The 19,366-nt window shown below is 45.8% G+C and overlaps 2 protein-coding genes across 2 annotated transcripts; one reads left to right on the forward strand and one right to left on the reverse strand.

Moving 5' to 3' along the window:
* SPN (sialophorin) lies at positions 1-4,068 on the reverse strand. The gene is made up of 2 exons (XM_043914728.1): positions 4,001-4,068; positions 1-3,629 (listed from the first exon to the last, which is right to left on the reverse strand). The coding sequence occupies exon 2, from the start codon at positions 3,593-3,595 to the stop codon at positions 1,790-1,792; it is 1,806 nt and encodes a 601-aa protein (XP_043770663.1). The 5' UTR covers positions 3,596-3,629; positions 4,001-4,068; the 3' UTR covers positions 1-1,789.
* Positions 4,069-12,593: 8,525 nt separating this feature from the next.
* Positions 12,594-13,096, forward strand: LOC122701602 (60S acidic ribosomal protein P1-like). The gene has a single exon (XM_043914729.1). The coding sequence runs from the start codon at positions 12,702-12,704 to the stop codon at positions 13,044-13,046; it is 345 nt and encodes a 114-aa protein (XP_043770664.1). The 5' UTR covers positions 12,594-12,701; the 3' UTR covers positions 13,047-13,096.
* The last annotated feature ends 6,270 nt before the right edge of the window (positions 13,097-19,366 follow it).

Raw genomic sequence — 19,366 nt, forward strand, 5'->3', positions numbered from 1 at the left:
TATTTTCAATATTTTATTATTTTTTTTATTTAGATAAAAGGTGCAGGTTCCATATCTGGCTGGGGAACTAAGATCCCTCCTGCTTGCATGGCATGGCCAAAAAAAAAAAAGGCACCCAGACATGTGTGGGGAAGACTAGATTTCCACCCCCGCTTGCCCAGGCGTGGGTGGCACAATTCTGGGTGGGTCCCTGGCCACTTTCCGCCACTTCTCTCCCCACCTCTCCCCCACCCCCCCAGGAGCTGACTGACCCAGCCTTTCCCCCTCTCCCACATCCCCTCCGATCCAAACCACCTGGCAGCCACACCACCATGGTGTCCCTCGGCCCCTCCTTTTGTAGGTCAGTACGTCTGCTCTTGGTCACTGCCCCTCTTAACTCAACAACTTCCTCTTTGCAAATTTCCTCTTTGCCCTGGGGAAATACCAACGGCCTCCGGGTCCACGTGGTGCCCAGGGCACTAGCCTGGGCTGGTCTCAGAGATAGTGCAGCTGGGTCTTGTCCCGTTTTCTCCATCCCAGAGCCACAGGGATGCTCCTGGTTCTGGGACTTGTCACAGCTCCCTCTCTCACTGACCCCCCTTTGAGGAATAGAACAGACAAACACATTAAACGGGTAACAGTATCAGCGAGTCCTGGGACTCAGTGTGACCATTGGCGGGGTAGTGGGGTTAGGGGAGGGGATGATGGATGAAAGAGTAGGGGGTGGGAAGTGGGGGAGGGTGTGGCTGGAGGGGTGGGGGAGGGGAAGAGGGGATAGGGGTGGGGGTTACGGGGTACTTGGTGGCTGAGTTGAAGAACCACGCTCAGTCACACATGCAGTCTTTCTCTCAAGCCAGGCCACAGACAGAATTAAATCTTCCACCTCCACCCCATCTGAGCAAAGACAAGGGCGCCTATGTTCTCAGCACCTCCTCAGGATGGCATCTCCCCAGCCCTTCCTGCCCCCTCCCTGCCCCCTCCCTCACACTGTCTGTACTACCCCCCACTGTCCTTCATAAACTTCACCAAGTCCTCGCCTCCTGCACACAAACCGCACGCATGAGTGGACCCATGCAGACGCCAAGACTTCTAAGAACTACACCTGCCCAGAAACTTCTCACCTCTGCTCTTGGGAGGAGAAACAACCGAAGCCTCTGGCCACCTCAGTCCAGAGGTGGGGGGAGTGTGGCAGCTGGGACCGTGGGCCAGTCTAGGGGCCTGGGGCCGTCACAGAAACACTCAGAGCACCGTGGGGTGATACCACCCAGCCCATGCTCCGGGCTGGCCCAGCACAGACCACGGGCACCCAGAGTTACGGGCAGTTCATGGGCTAATCTGGGACAAACGTCCTAATCCATGGGGCCAAATGTACTTTCCAGAGTAATCCTGAAGTGGGAGCTTGCTGGGTTGTCAACTCCTTCCCAGACTCTGGTATCTGCTAAGAAATCATCAGTCCAGGGAGTTTGGCATTTCCGGAGACTCGGCGGCTGGTTTCAAGGACCAAAATGTGGAGAAAATGTGATGGGGAGAAGTAGGGGTTGATGAGGAAGTTTTGCAAGTGTTCAGTGGGTGTAGGCCCTGGGTCTCGGTGCTGGGGGTGGCTGCTGGGTGCGGATGCTGGCTAGAAGAGCCAAGGTTAAGAAGCTGAACGAAGACTGAGGGTGAAGGTGCTGCACTGAAATCCAAAGGGTGCTGGGTGGAAATGCTGGTGATGGATGAAGAGGTTGGATATCAACCTCTTGGTGATGATAGGAGGGAAGGTGATGAAAGCGGGAATGGTTCTGAATCCCAGTCTTGCGATTCTCGAGCATTAAGGGGTCTTCACCTCTTTCGCTTCTGGCCCATTAGAAGTAGGGGCCTCTGCACCCTCATCCTCGTTGCCCACCAGCGGCTCCTCTTCCCCCTTTAAGCTGGAGGCTGGCCCTGCCTTTAGCTCCTCCAGCGCCACGGAGCCCTGGCGAGACTTCCGTCTACCAAAGAAAGTGGTGAGTGTGGGTCGCTGGCAAGACCCCTCCCTGTGGGGGCCATTAGAGTCACTGTTACCTCCAGACGCTCCCTCTGTTGCTGTCATGGCCTCCTCATCAGACACCCGGGCGACCCCAGCCCAGGCATCTACCACCCCGTTGCGTTTTCCACTCCTGCTTAGTGTCAGGACTCCTGTCTTCCGCTTCTGCCGCCGGCGCCACAACAGGATTAATGCCACGAGGACAATGACCACCAGCAGGGCCACAAGCACAGCCACCAGCAGGGTGCCCTTTGTCCCCTGAGCTGGAATTAGTTTGTCCCTCCTGCTTATGTTTGTGGAGGTATTTCGGCTGGACGTTGTTACTCCAGGGCTAGGGGAGCCACTGGTCCCCATGGGAGTCTTCAGAGAGGTAGCTGGCGTGGTGACCAAGAGTCCACTGGTCCCCTTGGAGATCTCAGGAGAGCTAGTTTTCATGATGACAGGGGATCCACTGGTCATACTGATGGTCTTCAGAGAGTTACTTGCCGTGGTGACAAGGGGTTCCCTGGTTCCACTGGAGGTCTCCAGAGAGCTTGTTGCCTTGGTGACAGGAGATCTACTGGTCCCACCAGAGATCTCCAGAGAGCTAGCTGCCATAGTTAATAGGAGTTTGCTGGTCCCACTGGAGGTCTCCAGAGGGCTAGTTGCCATGGTGACAGGGGTTCCATTGGTCCCATTGGTGGTCTCCAGAGGGCTAGTTGCCATGGTGACAGGGGTTCCACTGGTCCCACTGGAGGTGTCCAGAGGGCTAGTTGCCATGGTGACAGGGGTTCCACTGGTCCCATTGGTGGTCTCCAGGGGGCTAGTTGCCATGGTGACAGGGGTTCCATTGGTCCCATTGGTGGTCTCCAGAGGGCTAGTTGCCATGGTGACAGGGGTTCCACTGGTCCCACTGGAGGTGTCCAGAGGGCTAGTTGCCATGGTGACAGGGGTTCCACTGGTCCCATTGGTGGTCTCCAGAGGGCTAGTTGCCATGGTGACAGGGGTTCCACTGGTCCCACTGGAGGTGTCCAGAGGGCTAGTTGCCATGGTGACAGGGGTTCCACTGGTCCCATTGGTGGTCTCCAGAGGGCTAGTTGCCATGGTGACAGGGGTTCCACTGGTCCCACTGGAGGTGTCCAGAGGGCTAGTTGCCATGGTGACAGGGGTTCCACTGGTCCCATTGGTGGTCTCCAGGGGGCTAGTTGCCATGGTTTCACCAGTCATAGTGGGGAATCCTATAGTTTTCGTTACTGAGACACCAGGTATGCTGGGGCCATCAGGGATTTTCATGGGCATTGTTGACTTCTTGGTTGAATCTTCCTGGAAGATTGTTGACTCAGATACAGGACTGCCCCTGCTGGCAGCAGGGGACGTTTCAGGAGAGGACACCACATTGGCTGTATCGGGAGTTGAGGAAAGCGGGAAAGTCTGGTTCCCAGGGTTATCACCCATCTCAGGGACCTTGTTTGTTGTAAGACTGGTTGTCATTGAGTTGAATGTTGGGATCCCAGAGACCGAAGAAAGAGAGCGTGTTGTGGTTTCAGATATCCACAAAGGAGCGCTGTTTGGAGATGCTTCAGTCATGTTTTTTGCCCCCACGCTCCCGAAGAGGAGGAGAAGCAGGATCATTTCCAAAGCAACGGGCGTGAGCAGGAGTTGGGACCTGAGGGTGGGGAAGTTGGAGAAGTAGAACACATAAGGATCTGGGGGTGGGGGGAGGACCGAGCCAGGCCTTCCCCTCCTGCCCACTTCCCTGCCAACTGCCGGGCCGAGCTCTGCGGTTCAACGGCCTTTTCCACCCTTGCTTTCACTAGTGGCAGAAATCACAAGATGCTGGCAGCACCCTCATCAACTCTATCCCACAGGCCCCCTCAGTGTGTTCTAGCCATTGCCCCCCATCCTGCCCTGCCCTGACCCCACGCAGCTCCGACGGCTCCTCGTCCTTTTTTCCCATCATCTGGCAAGGTCTTCTCAAGCCAGAGGCACATTCCCAGGTCCACTGAGGCCCCTGCCCCACCATGTCCCGCCACTTACCAGCTCACTTGAAAAGGGCACAGGGCTGCGACCACGCTGCTCCAACTCCTCCTGAAGCTGGGGCAAGACTGGCGGTCGGGGGCCCCAAGGGGAAAGGAAGTGGCCCTGGCTCCACCCACCCCCCACCAGCATCCTGCCCCACCCACCCCACTCCTACATTGCCGTGTGATGAGAGAGGCATCACTCACTTTTTCAGGGTCCCAGGTGATGACAGGGGCTCTGGGGTCTCAGCTGCAGCAGGTGGGGATGGTGGGCGGTTTCTGGAATGGGGATTCCTGGATCTTCGCTGGAAAATGGGATGGCAAGCTGGTGACTCTGAAACAGGTATAGGGGTCAGAGCAGGGCTAGTGGAGATGGGTGCTTGAAAACCAAGGGGTGTGGAGGAGGAGATGGGAGGGGAAGGCGGTTTCCTTTGCCTTTGTGGTCCCCAAGCTGTGGTGTGCCCCCAAGGCTAGCACTTCTTCTGCCCCAGGAGCTCTCAGGAAATACCAGGGTAAGAGGAAGCCCTCGACTTTGGCTGGGGGCCAGTGAGAGCCTTTGCAGGCCACGTGAAATTCCTGGTGGGCTCTGGACTTCTCAAGAAGCTGGGGGTGGTCACCGCAACAGCCCCAGGCATGGACTGCCTGACTAAATCAAAGTGGTTATTAAGCACTGAATATGCTATGATCTTACCCTTTTAATTTTTAAAAATTGATATTTATTTACTCACTTTTGGCTGTGCTGGGTCTTCGTTGCTGCACAGGCTTTCGGTGGCTTCTCTTGTTGCGGAGCACGGGCTCTAGGGCACGCGGGCTTTGGTAGTTGCTACACGTGGGCTCAGTAGCTGCACCTCCGGGGCTATAGAGCACAGGCTCAATAGTTGTGGGGTATGGGCTTTAGTTGCTCCACAGCATGTGGGATCTTCCCAGATCAGGGATCAAACCTGTGCCTCCTGCATTGGCAGGCGGATTCTTTACCACTGAGGCACCAGGGAAGCTCCCCCTCCTTTTTTCACTTTAATTGGAGGATAATTGCTTTACAATGTCACGTTGGATTCTGCTGTACAACAACATTAATCAGCTCTAATTATATATATAGTCCCTCACTCTTGAGCCCCCTCCCTTTATGCTATGATCTTATTTTTGCAGAAGACTAATAAAAATGTGGGTATTTACATGGAAGACACTGAGAAGATATCTACAGAGGGATTAACAAATTTTGTTGGGTAGGAATGAGCAGAATTCTCTATTTTCTTCTTTGGGTGGTTGCTGTTTTCTCACATTCCTTTAATTTGTAAGCTTTGACTTTTGGTATATGTATGATTTTTTTTCTTTTTTTCCCTTTCTTTTAAAAAAAAATCAAAACTGATATTTATGTTGTGCTCAGTCACTCGGTCATGTCCAACTCTTTATGACCACATGGACTGTAGCCTGAGAGGCTCCTCTGTCCATGGGATTTCCCAGGCAAGAATACTGGAGTGGGTTGCCATTTCCTCCGTCAGGAATTTTTATGTTGCACAAGTAATAATATATGTACATGACATGTGACTGAAACAGGCCAATATTAGGGGCTGGGATTGTACCCAACTCACAAGCTAACGAGTTAGTCTGACAGAGACATGAGACTCCTGAGTCAGAGACACAGAAACCCACCACTCATTGCTCAGCAAACAGCAGGTGCACTGTCTGCTTCAGTTCCGCTTACTCCCCGATTCGCACAGGGGTGAACACGGAGAGGCTTGCCCACAGCTGAGGAACTCTGAGCTTGGAGAATTTCCTTCTTTTTGAGTAGGTGGTAAGCAAACTTGCCCTTGTCCTGAAGGGAGACATTACTTCATCCCTCAGCGTTACTCACTGTCAACACAACCTTGAGAAACTGCCTGGACACAGAATGGCCAGGACCATGTATTGTTGGCATATCAGCAAGAGTGTGAGCTTCACAGGTGGCTCAATGATAAAAGAATGTACCTGCCAATACAGGAGATGAGGGTTCGATCCCTGGGTCAGGAAGATCCCCTGGAGAAGGAAAATGGCAACCCCCTGCAGTATTCTTGCCTGAAGAATTCCACGGACAGAAGAGCCTGGTGGGCTACAGGCCATAGGGTCACAAAGAGGTGGACACAACTTAGAGACTGAGCATGCATAGCAAGAGTGTGCAAGTATGCTCTGGGCTGCAGTGGATTGCCTCTTCCACCAGGCTCCTTGGAAAATGGCTGACCCCAAGACTGGAGCCTGGAAAGTATAAGATGAACCCAAAGAACTATCTTGTTCCCTGATTTCAAGCTACATCTCATGCTACAGTAATCAAAACAGTGTGGCACTGGCATAAAAACAGACACATAGATCAACGAAACAGATTAGAGAACCCAGAAACAAACTCACACTTAATTAATTAATATATCAATTAATTAATCTGTCAATTAACCTATGACAAATGAGTCAAGAATACACTATAGGGAAAAGACAGCCTCCTCATTAAATGGTGTTGGGAAAACTATACTACTTACAAAAGAAACAAACTGTACTACTTTCTCACACCATATGCAAAAGTAAACTCAAAATAATTTAAAAACTTGAATGTAAGACTTGAAACCATAAAACTCCTAGAAGAAAATATAGATGATAATCTCCTTGACACTGGTGTTGACAATGACTTTTTAGATTTGACATTAGAAGCAAAAATAAATGGGACTATATCAAACTAGAAAGCTTCTCCACAAAGGAAACCATCATCAAAATGAAAAGACAACCTACAGAATAGGAGAAAATATTTGCAAATCATGTATCTGATAAGGAGTTAATATCCAAAATACATAAGGAACCTGTGCAACTCAATAACAACAACAAAAAAATCTGATTTAAAAATGGGCAGAGGAAAAAGAAAAATTAAAAAGAATAGAAATGGGCAGAGGACTCAAATAGGCATTTTTTCAAAGAAGACACACAGATGGCCAACAGACACATGAAAAGATGTTCAATATCACTAATCATCAAGGAAATGCAAATCAAAACTGCAATGAGATTATCACCTTGCAACTGTCAGAATGACTACTATCAAAAAGACAAGAGGGTCTTTGGTGATCCAGTGGTTAAGACTCCCAGCTCCCACTGCAGGGGGCATGGGTTCAACTCTTGGTGAGGGAACTAAGATACCACATGACACAATTAAGAATTTGCACATTGTAACTAAAAAAAAAAATTCCACTTCCCACAACTAAGACCTGGTGTGGCCAAATAAATAGAGATTAAAAATAATGATAATAAAGATTAAAAAAGACCAATTTACAACCAACATAATAATAATGGATTCAGTTAAGAATGAATGTTTAAAACCATTGGGTGAAATTGGAGCAGGGAGGTGTGGCATGCACATAGGATATTTTTATAGTGTTAAAGCTATGTATTTATAGTCCACAAGCTATGTATTCATTAAGGGAAAGTAGCAACTTTACAGTGGAGAAAACTAACAGACACTATCTTGAACCAGAGCGATCAAAGTTCACATGACCAGTGATGGGACAAACCCAACAAGAGGCTCCAGATATGATGCGCTGAGAAGGATCACTTCTGTCCTAGCAAACAAATGCAAAACCTGAATCTAATCATTGAGAAATATCCGGCAGATCCAAATTGAAGGGCACTTTACAAAAGCAACAGGCCCTTACTCTTCAAAAATGTCAGTGGCAGGAAGAACAAAGAAAGCCTGAGACACTCTTTCAGAACTTAAAAGAGCAAAGAGGCTTGAGGACTAAATGCAATATGGGATCGTCAACTGGAAAAAAAAGATGCTGTAAAGGACACCATGGGATAACTGGCAAAATTTGATTAGACTGTAGAATAGATAATACTGTTGAGTTAATATTAATTTCCTTGAACTTGATAAGCACATTATGGCTATATTCCTAGTTTGAAGGAAATAACATGTTTAAAGAATGTAGGAATCATGGTGCATAATCCAGCGAGTTCCACTTCAATAGTTTCACACACACAATGAAAACAATAGAAAATTTAAAAATGTGGAAGATAAAAGTAAAGCAAATATGGAAAAATAATGTGAAGTGAGGGGGCTTCCAGGTTGATGAACATACAGAGATGGGGCGAGATGGGGGCGGGGCTTCGCCCCGCCCCCCTCTCCCCCAGACCTTGCCCCTTTCCTCTCTTCCATCTCGCTGTTCTTGCATTATAAACTTTCATAACAAACCGGTTATTGAATATATCTTAACGTTTTCCTGAGCCACTATTTCCCTCTATATATTTAGCACCTGGCCTGATATTTGAGAACTCCACTTCAAAACGAGAAAGCAGAAACGCCTATCTTGCAAATCTCTTCGCAGGTGCCCATAAAAGAAAAGAAAAAAAAAAAGGTTTCTAGTTAGCGGTCATTAACAAAAAAGGTGAATGGTGTCATTGTTTCCCCTAAGTCAGGAACAAAGAGGACTCAGAGCTTCTGAGTTTTTAAGATGTATCCAGATACCATACTGAAAATGTAATTCCATCATTCTTCTATTCTTTGTCGTTTAGTCACTGAGTTGTGTCTCTGCCACCCCATGGACTGTAGTCCACCAGGTTCCTCTGTCCATGGGATTTCGCAGGTAAGAATACTGGAGTGGGTTGTCATTTTCTTCTCCAGGATATCTTCCCGAAACAGGGATCGAACCTGCGTCTCCTGCATTGCAGGCAAATTCTTTACCTCTGAGCCACCAGGGAAGTCCATTATGTGCTTGGGCATCTAATAAAGGGACTTTTTTTTTTAAGTGGTGAAGACATGTGAAAGATCTGCAGGTGTTCACTGTATTATTCTCGGGACTTTTATTACTTGAAAAATTTCAAAATAAAAGAGCATACTGGAAATTCCTTGGCGGTCCAGTGGTTAAGACTCTAGGCTTTCACTGCCAAGGACACGGGTTTGATCCCTGGTCAGGGAACTAAGATCCTGCAAGCCCCATGGCATGCCTCCCCTGACACACACACACAAAAAGATAAAATAGAAAGACCTAGAATCTGATTTCTCTTCCCCGACCTTCACTGTTGTCTCCCTGCTCTCACCCTTGTCTTTCATCACCTCCTTTGGGCTCTTAGCCAAGGAGCAGCCAGAGGGACCTGGGTCAAACATCTGATCTCACCCATCCCCTGCTCTAAACCCTGAGACAGTCACCCACAGCAAAAGCCCAAGTCCTCAAAGTGGACAAGGCCACACTCAATCTGACCCTCCCTCCCTTCCTGCCCTCATTCCCTCTGCTCCTGCCACCCAGGGCTCCAAGCTGTCCCTGGAGAACTGAGCCTGGAGGCCTCTGTGCCATTTGTGAACCTGCCTAGAAGGCTCTTCCCTGTTATGTAAATGGATCAAATGTCACCTTCTCAGTATGTCTTTACCCGGCTACTGAACTGTATTGTGCAGGGGGAGGGGGCTAAAACTGTTCTCCCCGCACCCCAGCCTGAATGACCCCCCTGCTTTCTATGGCACTTTTTATTTACTTTGTTTTTTTTTTTTTTAATATTTTATTTATTTATTTTTGGTTTCACTGGGTCTTTGTTGATGCACATGGACTTTCTTTAGTTTTGGTGAACAGGGGCTACTCTCTAGTTGTGGTACGCAAGCTTCTCATTGCGGTGGCTTCTCTTGTTTCAAAGCACAGGCTCTAGGGCACACTGGCTTTACTAACTGTGGCTTGTGGGCTCAGTACTTGCAGCTCACAGGCTCCAGAGTGCTGGCTCATGAGTTGTGGTGCATGGGCTCAGTTGCCCACGGCCTGTGGCATCTTCCTGAACCAGGGATCAAACTGGTGTTCCTTGCATTGCAAGGCGGATTCTTAACCACTGGATCACCAAGGAAGCCCTCATCGACTTGCTTGGTAAACGGTAGGTGCTCAGTGATGTTTACTGGCTGACAAGGAGTTCTCTGGCTGAGAGAAGGAAGAAGGCGTAGGGTGAAGAATTGTGCCATTGAAGCAAGGACGCCTCAAAGGGACCAGGCGAGGGTGAAACTGCGAGCACTGGGTGTGCCGGTAATTGTGAAGGCTCCACCCAGCCCACAGACCTCCATGAGGTCATCAGAGGTCTGCAGGTGCCAGAGTGGGGCAAGCGACTCGTGTTCTATGAAGATAATATTTCTGCCCTCACCAGGGTTTGGGCTTTCAGCTCTAAACTCCTGCAGGTCTCTGAGGGGCTGTTTCCAGGCAGACATCCAAGTGGACGGGAGCCTGCTCCTCCCTGCCCCTAAGCCTGAGGCCAAGGAAGCCTCAGATGAGGGATCACAGGCACCTGAACTGCCTCACCTACTGTCTGCATGGCCTGGGGTCAGCTGCGTAATCTGTCTCAGTTTCTTCATCTATAAATAGGGACAATAATACTATTTTGAGGGAATTCCCTGGTCGTCCAGTGGTTAAGAACCTACATCGCAATGCAAGGGACATGAGTTTGATCCCTGCTCAGGGAGCTAAGTTTCCCTCATGCTGTGTGGCACGGCCAATATATACATGTACACATATACTATTTTTCAAAGTTATAGGAGAATTAAATTAGATAGTGTAGGGGGGCAAGGCAGTCCCTTAGTAAGAGCCTAGTAAACAATAACTGATGTGTACAAGCTGTGTTGTGATGTCCCATCTAATCCTCCAAAGCCTGGGCCCTTTCCTCCCATCCACAGCCCTCTCCAGGAACAGGGCTGACAAGTCAGGCGGCCTTCCCTCCCTGCCACCCGCTCCCTCCCAGGGACTTTCTATCTGGTCAGAGGGGTGTTTATGTACTATTAATTTATCATTGAACATAATGGTTTCTCACTTTTTATCAAAGTAATGCATATTATAAGCACAGAGTGTTTATCATGGAGGGTAATACTCCTCCCCTTTCCCTCCCAAGTCCTAGTCCTGGAAAGGAACCATTCTTTAATCTCCTTAATTTAATCTAGCCTCAATTCTTCTGGTGGCTCCATATTCCTCAACATGTTAATTCTACTGTTTCTAGAAGTATTCTTCCTGCCTGCCATTAATCCACTGGCTTCCAGCTCCAACAGAAAAGTATTTGACTCACTGGCCCCGTCCCACCCACTTCCCAGGTCAGCGCCATCCCTCTTTTCTAGGCCCTCTGTAACTGTAACTACAGTTGTTTTTGTTGCTGTAAATTTAGTAGCTCATGGTCATTTTTGGAGTCAGCTGTCATGTGTGGCGAGATGATGGTTGGAGAGAACTCTGAGGCCAGACTTCCTAGGGCCAGAACCCCAGACTCAGCCGCTGACAGAGTGTGTGACCCTGGGCAACAAAGGTCACCTTCCTGGGCCTCAGGCTACTCAGCTGTGAGAAGGGTTAGCCTTGTCCTAAGGATTCCGTGAGCTAAGCCAGGGTAGCTGTGCCATCAACCTGTTAAAGAGGACAACTCGACTGAGGACCTAACTGGCTTTATACTAAACAACCCCTGAGTCCAGCAGCATCTCACCTAGCCAGGAGAAAGGCGCTCTGAGGGGCTGTGCAAATGGAAGGCTTTTATAGGCCTAAGTTGGACAGGATGAGGAGGCGATTAGCCAAAGAAAGAAAAGGATTATTTTAGATTAGATTATTAGATTATTTCCTTAGGACAGGGGTCAGGAAAGATAGAAGTCTTATCAAGGAAATTACCTCACTAGTGTTGATCAAGAAATTCCAGATTGGTTAATTTAAACTTTCATGCCTGGGAACAGCTGAAACTGTAATCAGGTTAGGTATTAAGTTTTGGTTTGAGTGACTTGGCTTAACACAAGTGGACTCCATTTGAGGCCTGTTGCCTCATTTTTAACAGATCATAAGTTCCATGTAAATGTTGGCAATTATAAATCCTTATTTAGAAAAATATTTATTTATTTATTTATTTATTTGGTCATGCCAGGTCTTTCTGCAGCATGTGGGATCTAATTCCCTGACTAGGGATCGAATCTGAGCTTCCTGCATTGGGGGCATGGAGTATTAGCCACTGGACTACCAGGGAAATCCTTTTTTTTTTTAACTTTTTTTTTCTTTTTTCTAATGTCAGTGGCTGGAAACTTTTATTTATTTATTTATTTTTGGCTGCACCATGCAGCATGCAGGAATCTTAGTTCCCCAACCAGGAACTGAACCCCATGCAGTAGAAGTGTAGTCTCCTAACCACTGGACCACCAGGGAGTTCCCTCTTATATAGCAAATTCTTGACTGTCACTTTCCTGATCTCTCTTCTGCCTAGTTTCTGATATGTGTACATTTAGTTTTATAATGCTTAAAGTAGCTAATACTTGCATTCTCTTCTTTGCATCGTCTAGAGCTGTACTGTCCAATACAACACCAATTAGCCAAGTGGGACTATTTTAATTTAAATTAATTAAAATTCATTAAGATTTAAAATTCAATGGAGAGAAAGATGTGGCTTTTACACACACACACACACACAAATGGAGTACTACTCAGTCATAAAAAGAATGAAATAATGCATTTGCAGTAACATGGATGGACCCCTAGGGATTATCACACTAAGTGAAATAAGTCAGAGAAAGACAAATATCATATGATATCACTTATATGTGGAATCTAAAAAAAATGATACAAATGAACTTCTTTATAAAACTCAGTCATAGAAAACAAACTTATCTCTCTTTCCTCCGCTGCCGCTAAGGTGCTCGGTTCTTCCGAGGAAGCTAAGGTCGTTTTGGGGTGAGGCCCTCACTTCATCCGGCGACTAGCACCGCACCCGGCAGCCCCCACCTAGCACTCGCCTGCACCATGGCCTCCGTCTCGGAGCTCGCTTGCATCTACTCTGCCCTCATTCTGCACGACGATGAGGTGACGGTCACGGTGGATAAGATCAATGCCCTCATTAAAGCAGCCGGTGTAAATGTTGAGCTTTTCTGGCCAGGTTTGTTTGCAAAGGCTTTGGCCAATGTCAACATCGGGAGCCTCATCTGCAACGTGGGGGCTGGTGGACCTGCCCCGGCAGCTGGTGCTGCACCAGCAGGAGGTCCTGCCCCAGCCACCGCTGCTGCCCCAGCTGAGGAGAAGAAAGTAGAAGCAAAGAAAGAAGAATCTGAAGAGTCTGATGATGACATGGGCTTTGGTCTTTTTGACTAAACCTCTTTAGTAACACATTCAATAAAAAGCTGAGCTGTTAAAAAAAAAAAGAAAGAAAACAAACTTATGGTTATCAAAGGTGAAAGGGATGGGGGAGGGATAAATTAGGAATTTGGGATTAACAGATACACATCACTATATATACACAATAGATAAATAACAAAGACCTATTTATAGCACAGGGAAACTATATTTAATATCTTATCATAACCTATACTGGAAAATAATCTGAAAAAGTATATATTATATAATATACATATTTTTATTCTATATATTATATAATATACATATAGGATAAAAGAATATATACATATAGGATAAAAGAATATATACATATAGATTCCCAGGTGGCACTAGTGGTAAAGAATCCGTCTTCCAATGCAGTAGACATAGAGATGTGGGTTCAATCCCTGGGTGGAGAAGATCCCCTGGAGGAAGGCATGGCAACCCACTCAAGTATTCCTGCCTGGAGAATCCCATGGACAGAGGAGCCTGGTGGGCTATAATCCACAGGGTTGCAAAGAGTCAGAACATGACTGAAGCCACTTAGCATGCATGTGGTGTTGTATGGCAGAAACCAACACAATATTATAAATCAACTATACTTCAATTAAAATTTTTTAGCTAATTAATTTATTTTGGCTACAACAAAGATGCTGCTGAGAATGGGCTTTCTCTAGTTGCGGCAAACAGGGGCTACTTTCTAGTTGCAGTGTGTGGCCTTCTCATTGTGGTGGCTTCTCTTGCAGAGCACAGGCTCTAGGGAACGCGGGCTTCAGTAGCTGTGGTGCACAGGCTTAACTGCCCCGCGGCATGTGGGGTCCGCCCAGACCAGGGATGGAACATGTGTCTCCTATGTCGGCAGGCAGATTCTTAACCACTGGACCACTGGGAAAAACCAATGTAAGACAAATTGTTTTAAAGATTTAAAATTCATTTCCTCGGTTGCAACTAGCCAGCCACATTCCAAGTTCTCAAAAACAACACATGACCAATGGCTTCACTGTACTGGTTAGCACAGAAGTAGAATATTTCAATTATCTCAGAAATTCAAGATCAGCACTGTCTGATCTAGAGTCTGGATCAGCAATGTCTGGTCCAGGGTTTGAGTCTAAAAATGGAACACTATTCATTTTCTTTCCTTTAAACATTATACCAATATTATTCAGTGCACAGTCTAATAATTTACTAAGATAACCCACTCTTAATTATGCTTCTTTATTTTTTCCTAGAATTTCTAATTGCTTTTCCTAGTTGCTTCCTCTGAGTGGCCTACCTGTCCCCCTGCCTCTCCTCATGGCTACACAGCTTCATCCTGGGACTGGTGATTATTTCTCTTGAAAGTGGAATCCCCTGTTACCTGAACTGTACATCCTTCTTTCATGATTTATCCCTCATTTTTGTTGGAACACATTCTCAAGTCACTTCCTAAGAAAATGACCTTCCTAAGAAGAAGTTAAACTTTCTAAATAATCTTACACCCTAATATGTCTTTAATTTATTCTTTTACTTGCTTGATACAGAATTCTTGGCTAAAAATCATTTTCTTTAGAATCTAGAGGGTGTTGTCTGATCTTCTTCTACTATCTGAATACTTGATTTTTCTGCTGAAAAGTCTGATGCTAATCCAGGAGTTTTGTCTCAAAAAAAAAAAAAGGAAAAATTGAATGCTTTCAAGTTGGGAAACCCTACTCCAGTACCTAAATCCCCAATTAGCTTTATTAGTTCACTCTAAAGTATGAATATACTTAAAATAAATACCAGACAGTAAAAAAAAAAAAAAAAAAAAAGCCCTTGAAATGTGAAAAGAAAGTGCCCAGATTAACCAACCCCGTCATCCATCCTGCCTTCCTCCTTCCTAAGAGAACCCCAGTTCATTCAGATGGCCACCCTTTCTGCATATCAGGGACACTGACCCCCTCTTTCAGTTCCAGGAGAAAGTCTGATGAATCTAAAGTAACCACCACTACTTCCACCCACGATTGGATCAGAAAAGAGAATGTGACCCCATTCTAGCCACTGAGTTGCAAGCTTATAAGGTTTGAAAGTTCTTCTTTGCCTAAAACAAAAACAAACAAACAAACAAAAAAAGAGGAGAAATGACTTTTCTTTCCTACCACATGATTAAAACACATCCTACAGTGTAAATCTATGGCTGATTCATATCAATGTATGACAAAACCCACTGAAATGTTGTGAAGTAATTAGCCTCCAACTAAAAAAAAAAAAAAAAAAAAGAATCCATAATGGTAAACAAGAAAAAAAAAATAAATAAAAATACAGTCTTGTAAAATAAAAAAAAAATAAATAAAACACATCCTACAACTCTGAGAAGAACCAGCCCTAGGATGCAGACAATGTTATGGGTGCAGAAAATGGAGACGAACAGCATGGGATCCTGGAGGCTTTATAAAAACCCAGTCAGTGAGTCCTGAGTCCCCTTCAGTCCCCTTCTATGGGTTTCCTATTAGATGGTAAAATGGCAAAATACAAAATCAGTACATAAAGATCAACTCTGTTTACATATACTAATAACAGACTATCAGAATGAAGAATTAAGAAAACAATCCCATTTATAATTGCATCAAAAAGAATGAAACACATAGAAATAGATTTAACCAAGGAGGCAAAAGATCTGTACACTGAAGACTATAAGGCATTCATGAAAGAAACTGAAAAAGACAGAAAAATGAAAATATATTTCATGTTCATGGATTAGAAGAATTAATATTGTTAAAATGTCCATACCACCAAAAATAATCTAGATTAAATGCAATCCATATCAAAATTCCAGTAGCATTTTTCACAGAAATAGAACAATTCTAAAATTTGCAAGGGATCACAAAAGGCCCCAAGAGCCAATGTGGGCTTGAGAAAGAACAAAGCTGGAGGCATTACACCTCCTGACTTCAACCTATATTACAAAGCTACAATAATCAAAGTAATATGGCACTGGCATAAAAACAGACACACAAATCAATGAAACAGAATAGAGAGCACAGAAATAAATCCACAAAATATGATCAATTAATTTACAACAACAAACCTAAGAATGTACAATGAGGAAAGGAAAGTTTCTTCAATTAATGGTGTTGGGAAAACTGGACAATCACATGTAAAAAAATGAGTCTTTGTTGTTTAGTGACTAAGTCGTGTCTGACTCTTTTATGACCCCATGGACTGTAGCTCACCAGGCTCTTCTTTCCATGGGATTTTTCAGGCAAGAATACTGGAGTGGGTTGCCATTTCCTTTTGCAGAGGATGTTCCCAACCCAGGGATTGAACCTGCATCTCCTGAATTGGCAGGTGGATTCTTTACCACTGAGCCACCAAGGAAGCCTTAACCTGCACCCTTATCTTACATCATACACAAAAAAATAACTCAGAATGGATTGAGGCTTGAAACCATAAAACTCCTGGAAGATAACATAGGCAATAAGCTCCTTGACATTGGTCTTGACAATGACTTTTTGAACTTAATACCAAAAACAAAAGTAAACAAGTGGGACTACACCAAACTAGAAAGTTTCTGCACATCAAAGAAAACTACCAATAAAATGAAAAAGCAGGGACTTCCCTGGTGGTCCAGTGGTTAAGAATCCACCTTCCAATGCAGAGGACTCAGGTTTGATCCTTGGTCAGGGAACTAAGATCCCACATGCCGAGGAGCAACTGAGCCCACACACCCCAATTAAGACCCAACGCAGCCAAACAAACAAAATCCAAAGCTAAGAAAGAGCAAGTAGAGTGACGAACTCCACATTTGACTATGAACTTCCTGGGGCTGACCCCCAAAGGGACAATTTATATGATGAGTTCTCCTATTCAAGGAGGAGGAAATACAGCAGTTCCTCAGAAGCGTCCGGTGTTTTCCTGGTGCTCACTTATAAAATTACTTTTCACATGAGAATATCCTTCATGCTGGTTAATGTCAGGGATGACATTAACCAACAACATGTCAGTCGTGAGTAAGGGTCTAGGCCTTGAAGGCAAACATTCTAGCCTGATTCCCTGACATTAACTGTGTGAAGGTGGGCACATTTCTTTTCTTTTTCTTTTTATGGCTGTGCCACGCGGCTTGCAGGATTAGTTCCCCAAAGATGGAACCCTGGCCCCCTGCAGTTAAAGCACTGTGTCCTAACCACTGGACCACCAGGTAATTCCCTTGGGCACATTTCTGAGTCTGAGTTTTCTAGACCTTTGAAATGAGAATAAAGAATCTACCTCACAATGTTATTTAATTTGTTCATTTATTTCATAAATATTTGTTGAATGCTACAGTAAATTCCCCAGTGACTCAGCGGCAAAGAATCTGCCTACAATGCAGATGATGCAGGAGATGTGGGTTTGTTCCCTGGGTGGGGAAGATCCCCTGGAGGAGGGCATGGCGACCCACTCCAGTATTCTTGCCTGGAGAATCCCATGCATAGAGAAGTCTGGCGGGCTACAGTCCATGGGGTCGCAAAGAGTCGGACACAACTGAAGCCACTAAGCATGAAAGCAACCATGAGTTAGGCTTAATTTATAATCATGAACCAAAGAAAGCGCCAGCCACCTGTCCTGGAGGTGACCATCTCCCAAGGGGAGACAGAGTCTAGACAAATCTACAGTGTTTGCTATTATGGAGAACAAAGTCAAATCAAAGACCCTATCAGCAGATCTTGCTTGGTGTGTTCTGGGAACCCCAAGGAAGCCAGCATGTCCGAAGCAGAGCACATGCCAGGGAGAGGGTGGGAGAGGAGGTCGAAGAGAAAATAGGGCCAGATCCTGAGGGCAGGAGTTCCTGCACTGGGTCAGGTGAGAGACGAGGGAGTCTGAACCAGGATGATGGGCAATGTGGAGGGCAGTTATCAACTGTCGCCTATCTTCTGAGGTAGAACCAATGGAATTTCTTAGCCTATTAGATTTGGGGGTGGAGGGTGTTGTGAGAGAGGGGATCTGACAACACCAAGATTTCTGTTGCAACTAATAAGAACCAAATTGTGGTTTTCTGATACGGGAAGGCTGGGGATGGGGCAGGTTTGGGGGAGAAGATAAAGAATTCATCTGGGAACATGCTAAATTCGATATGCCTCTTAGACACCCAAGTGGAGGTTTCAAGTAAGCAATTCTCTATGAGCTCCTACCAGCAAGTAAGGAAGTCCCAGAAGACACCCACACTGAAGGTGTGAATTTGGGGGTCATCAGAATATGGTTGGTATTTAAAGCCATCTGTCCAGATGAGCTCAGCTCAAGAGTGAATGTTGATGAAGAGATGAGGACATGTGAGATGGGTGTTACCCCAGTGAAGAATGGGCCACAGTGGCTCAGAGAGGTTAAAGTGACTTACCTAAGATCACAAAGCTGGTATGGGGTAGAATATGCATTCACAACTAGGTCCTAGTACTGCATTCAAAACTAGGTCTTAGATCTTTAGTACTGCTTTAGAGTTGTCATTGTAGTCTTCCGTTTATCCAATTTGACCTGGGGCTATCATTAAGAGTGTTTAAAGGAAAAAAAAAAGAGTGTTTAAAGGGTTTGTGTGCAAGCATGCTAAGTCGTTTCAGTTGTATCTGACTCGGTGCAACCCTCTGCACTTTATGTATAGTTGATTTACAATGTTATGTTAGTTTCAGGCATACAGCAAAGTGATCAGATGTGTATATATATTCGTGCAGGCTAAGTCACTTCAGTCGTGTCCAACTCTTTGCGACCCTGTGGACTACAGCCCACCAGGCTCCTCTGTCCATGGGGATTCTCCAGGCAAGAATACTGGAGTGGGTTGCCATGCCCTCCTCCCAGGGATCTTCCCAACCAGGGATCAAACCTGTGTATCTTATATCCACCTGCATTGGCAGCAGGTTCTTTACCATGAGCACCACCCTCTACGGGGAAACCCTTAGAGTTTAACTGGTGTTTAACTGGTGGGCTCTAAAGCCCTTGATGTTTCCATCTGAGCTTTGAGAAAAGCCAGAGAGTCCAAGTTTGGGCTTCGAGGTCTGATGGGATTCCTATACACCGAGACAGTGAAGATCTGTGTGCTTTACAAAGCCAGAGGTGGTAGGAATTTAAATACCAGATTTTGGAAGTTAGAGGACCTGGCTAACCAGGTATTGGCCATTAAGACATGTTTTTGGATCCATTCCAGCCCCAGAATAATGAATGAAGTACTCAGTACACCCCTGCAGCTTTCCTCCAGTCAGGAAAATGTCACCAACGGGTGTCACCAACTGCTTGCCCTCATCCCAGCTCTAAATTGAAGGGAATGGTAAAATGATAAATGACAAATGGGAAGATGGTAAATGATTAAACAAAGATAATGCTTGTCTCTCCAGGAATGC

Source organism: Cervus elaphus, chromosome 10 (genome assembly GCF_910594005.1).
Source record: "Cervus elaphus chromosome 10, mCerEla1.1, whole genome shotgun sequence".
NCBI lineage: Eukaryota > Metazoa > Chordata > Mammalia > Artiodactyla > Cervidae > Cervus > Cervus elaphus.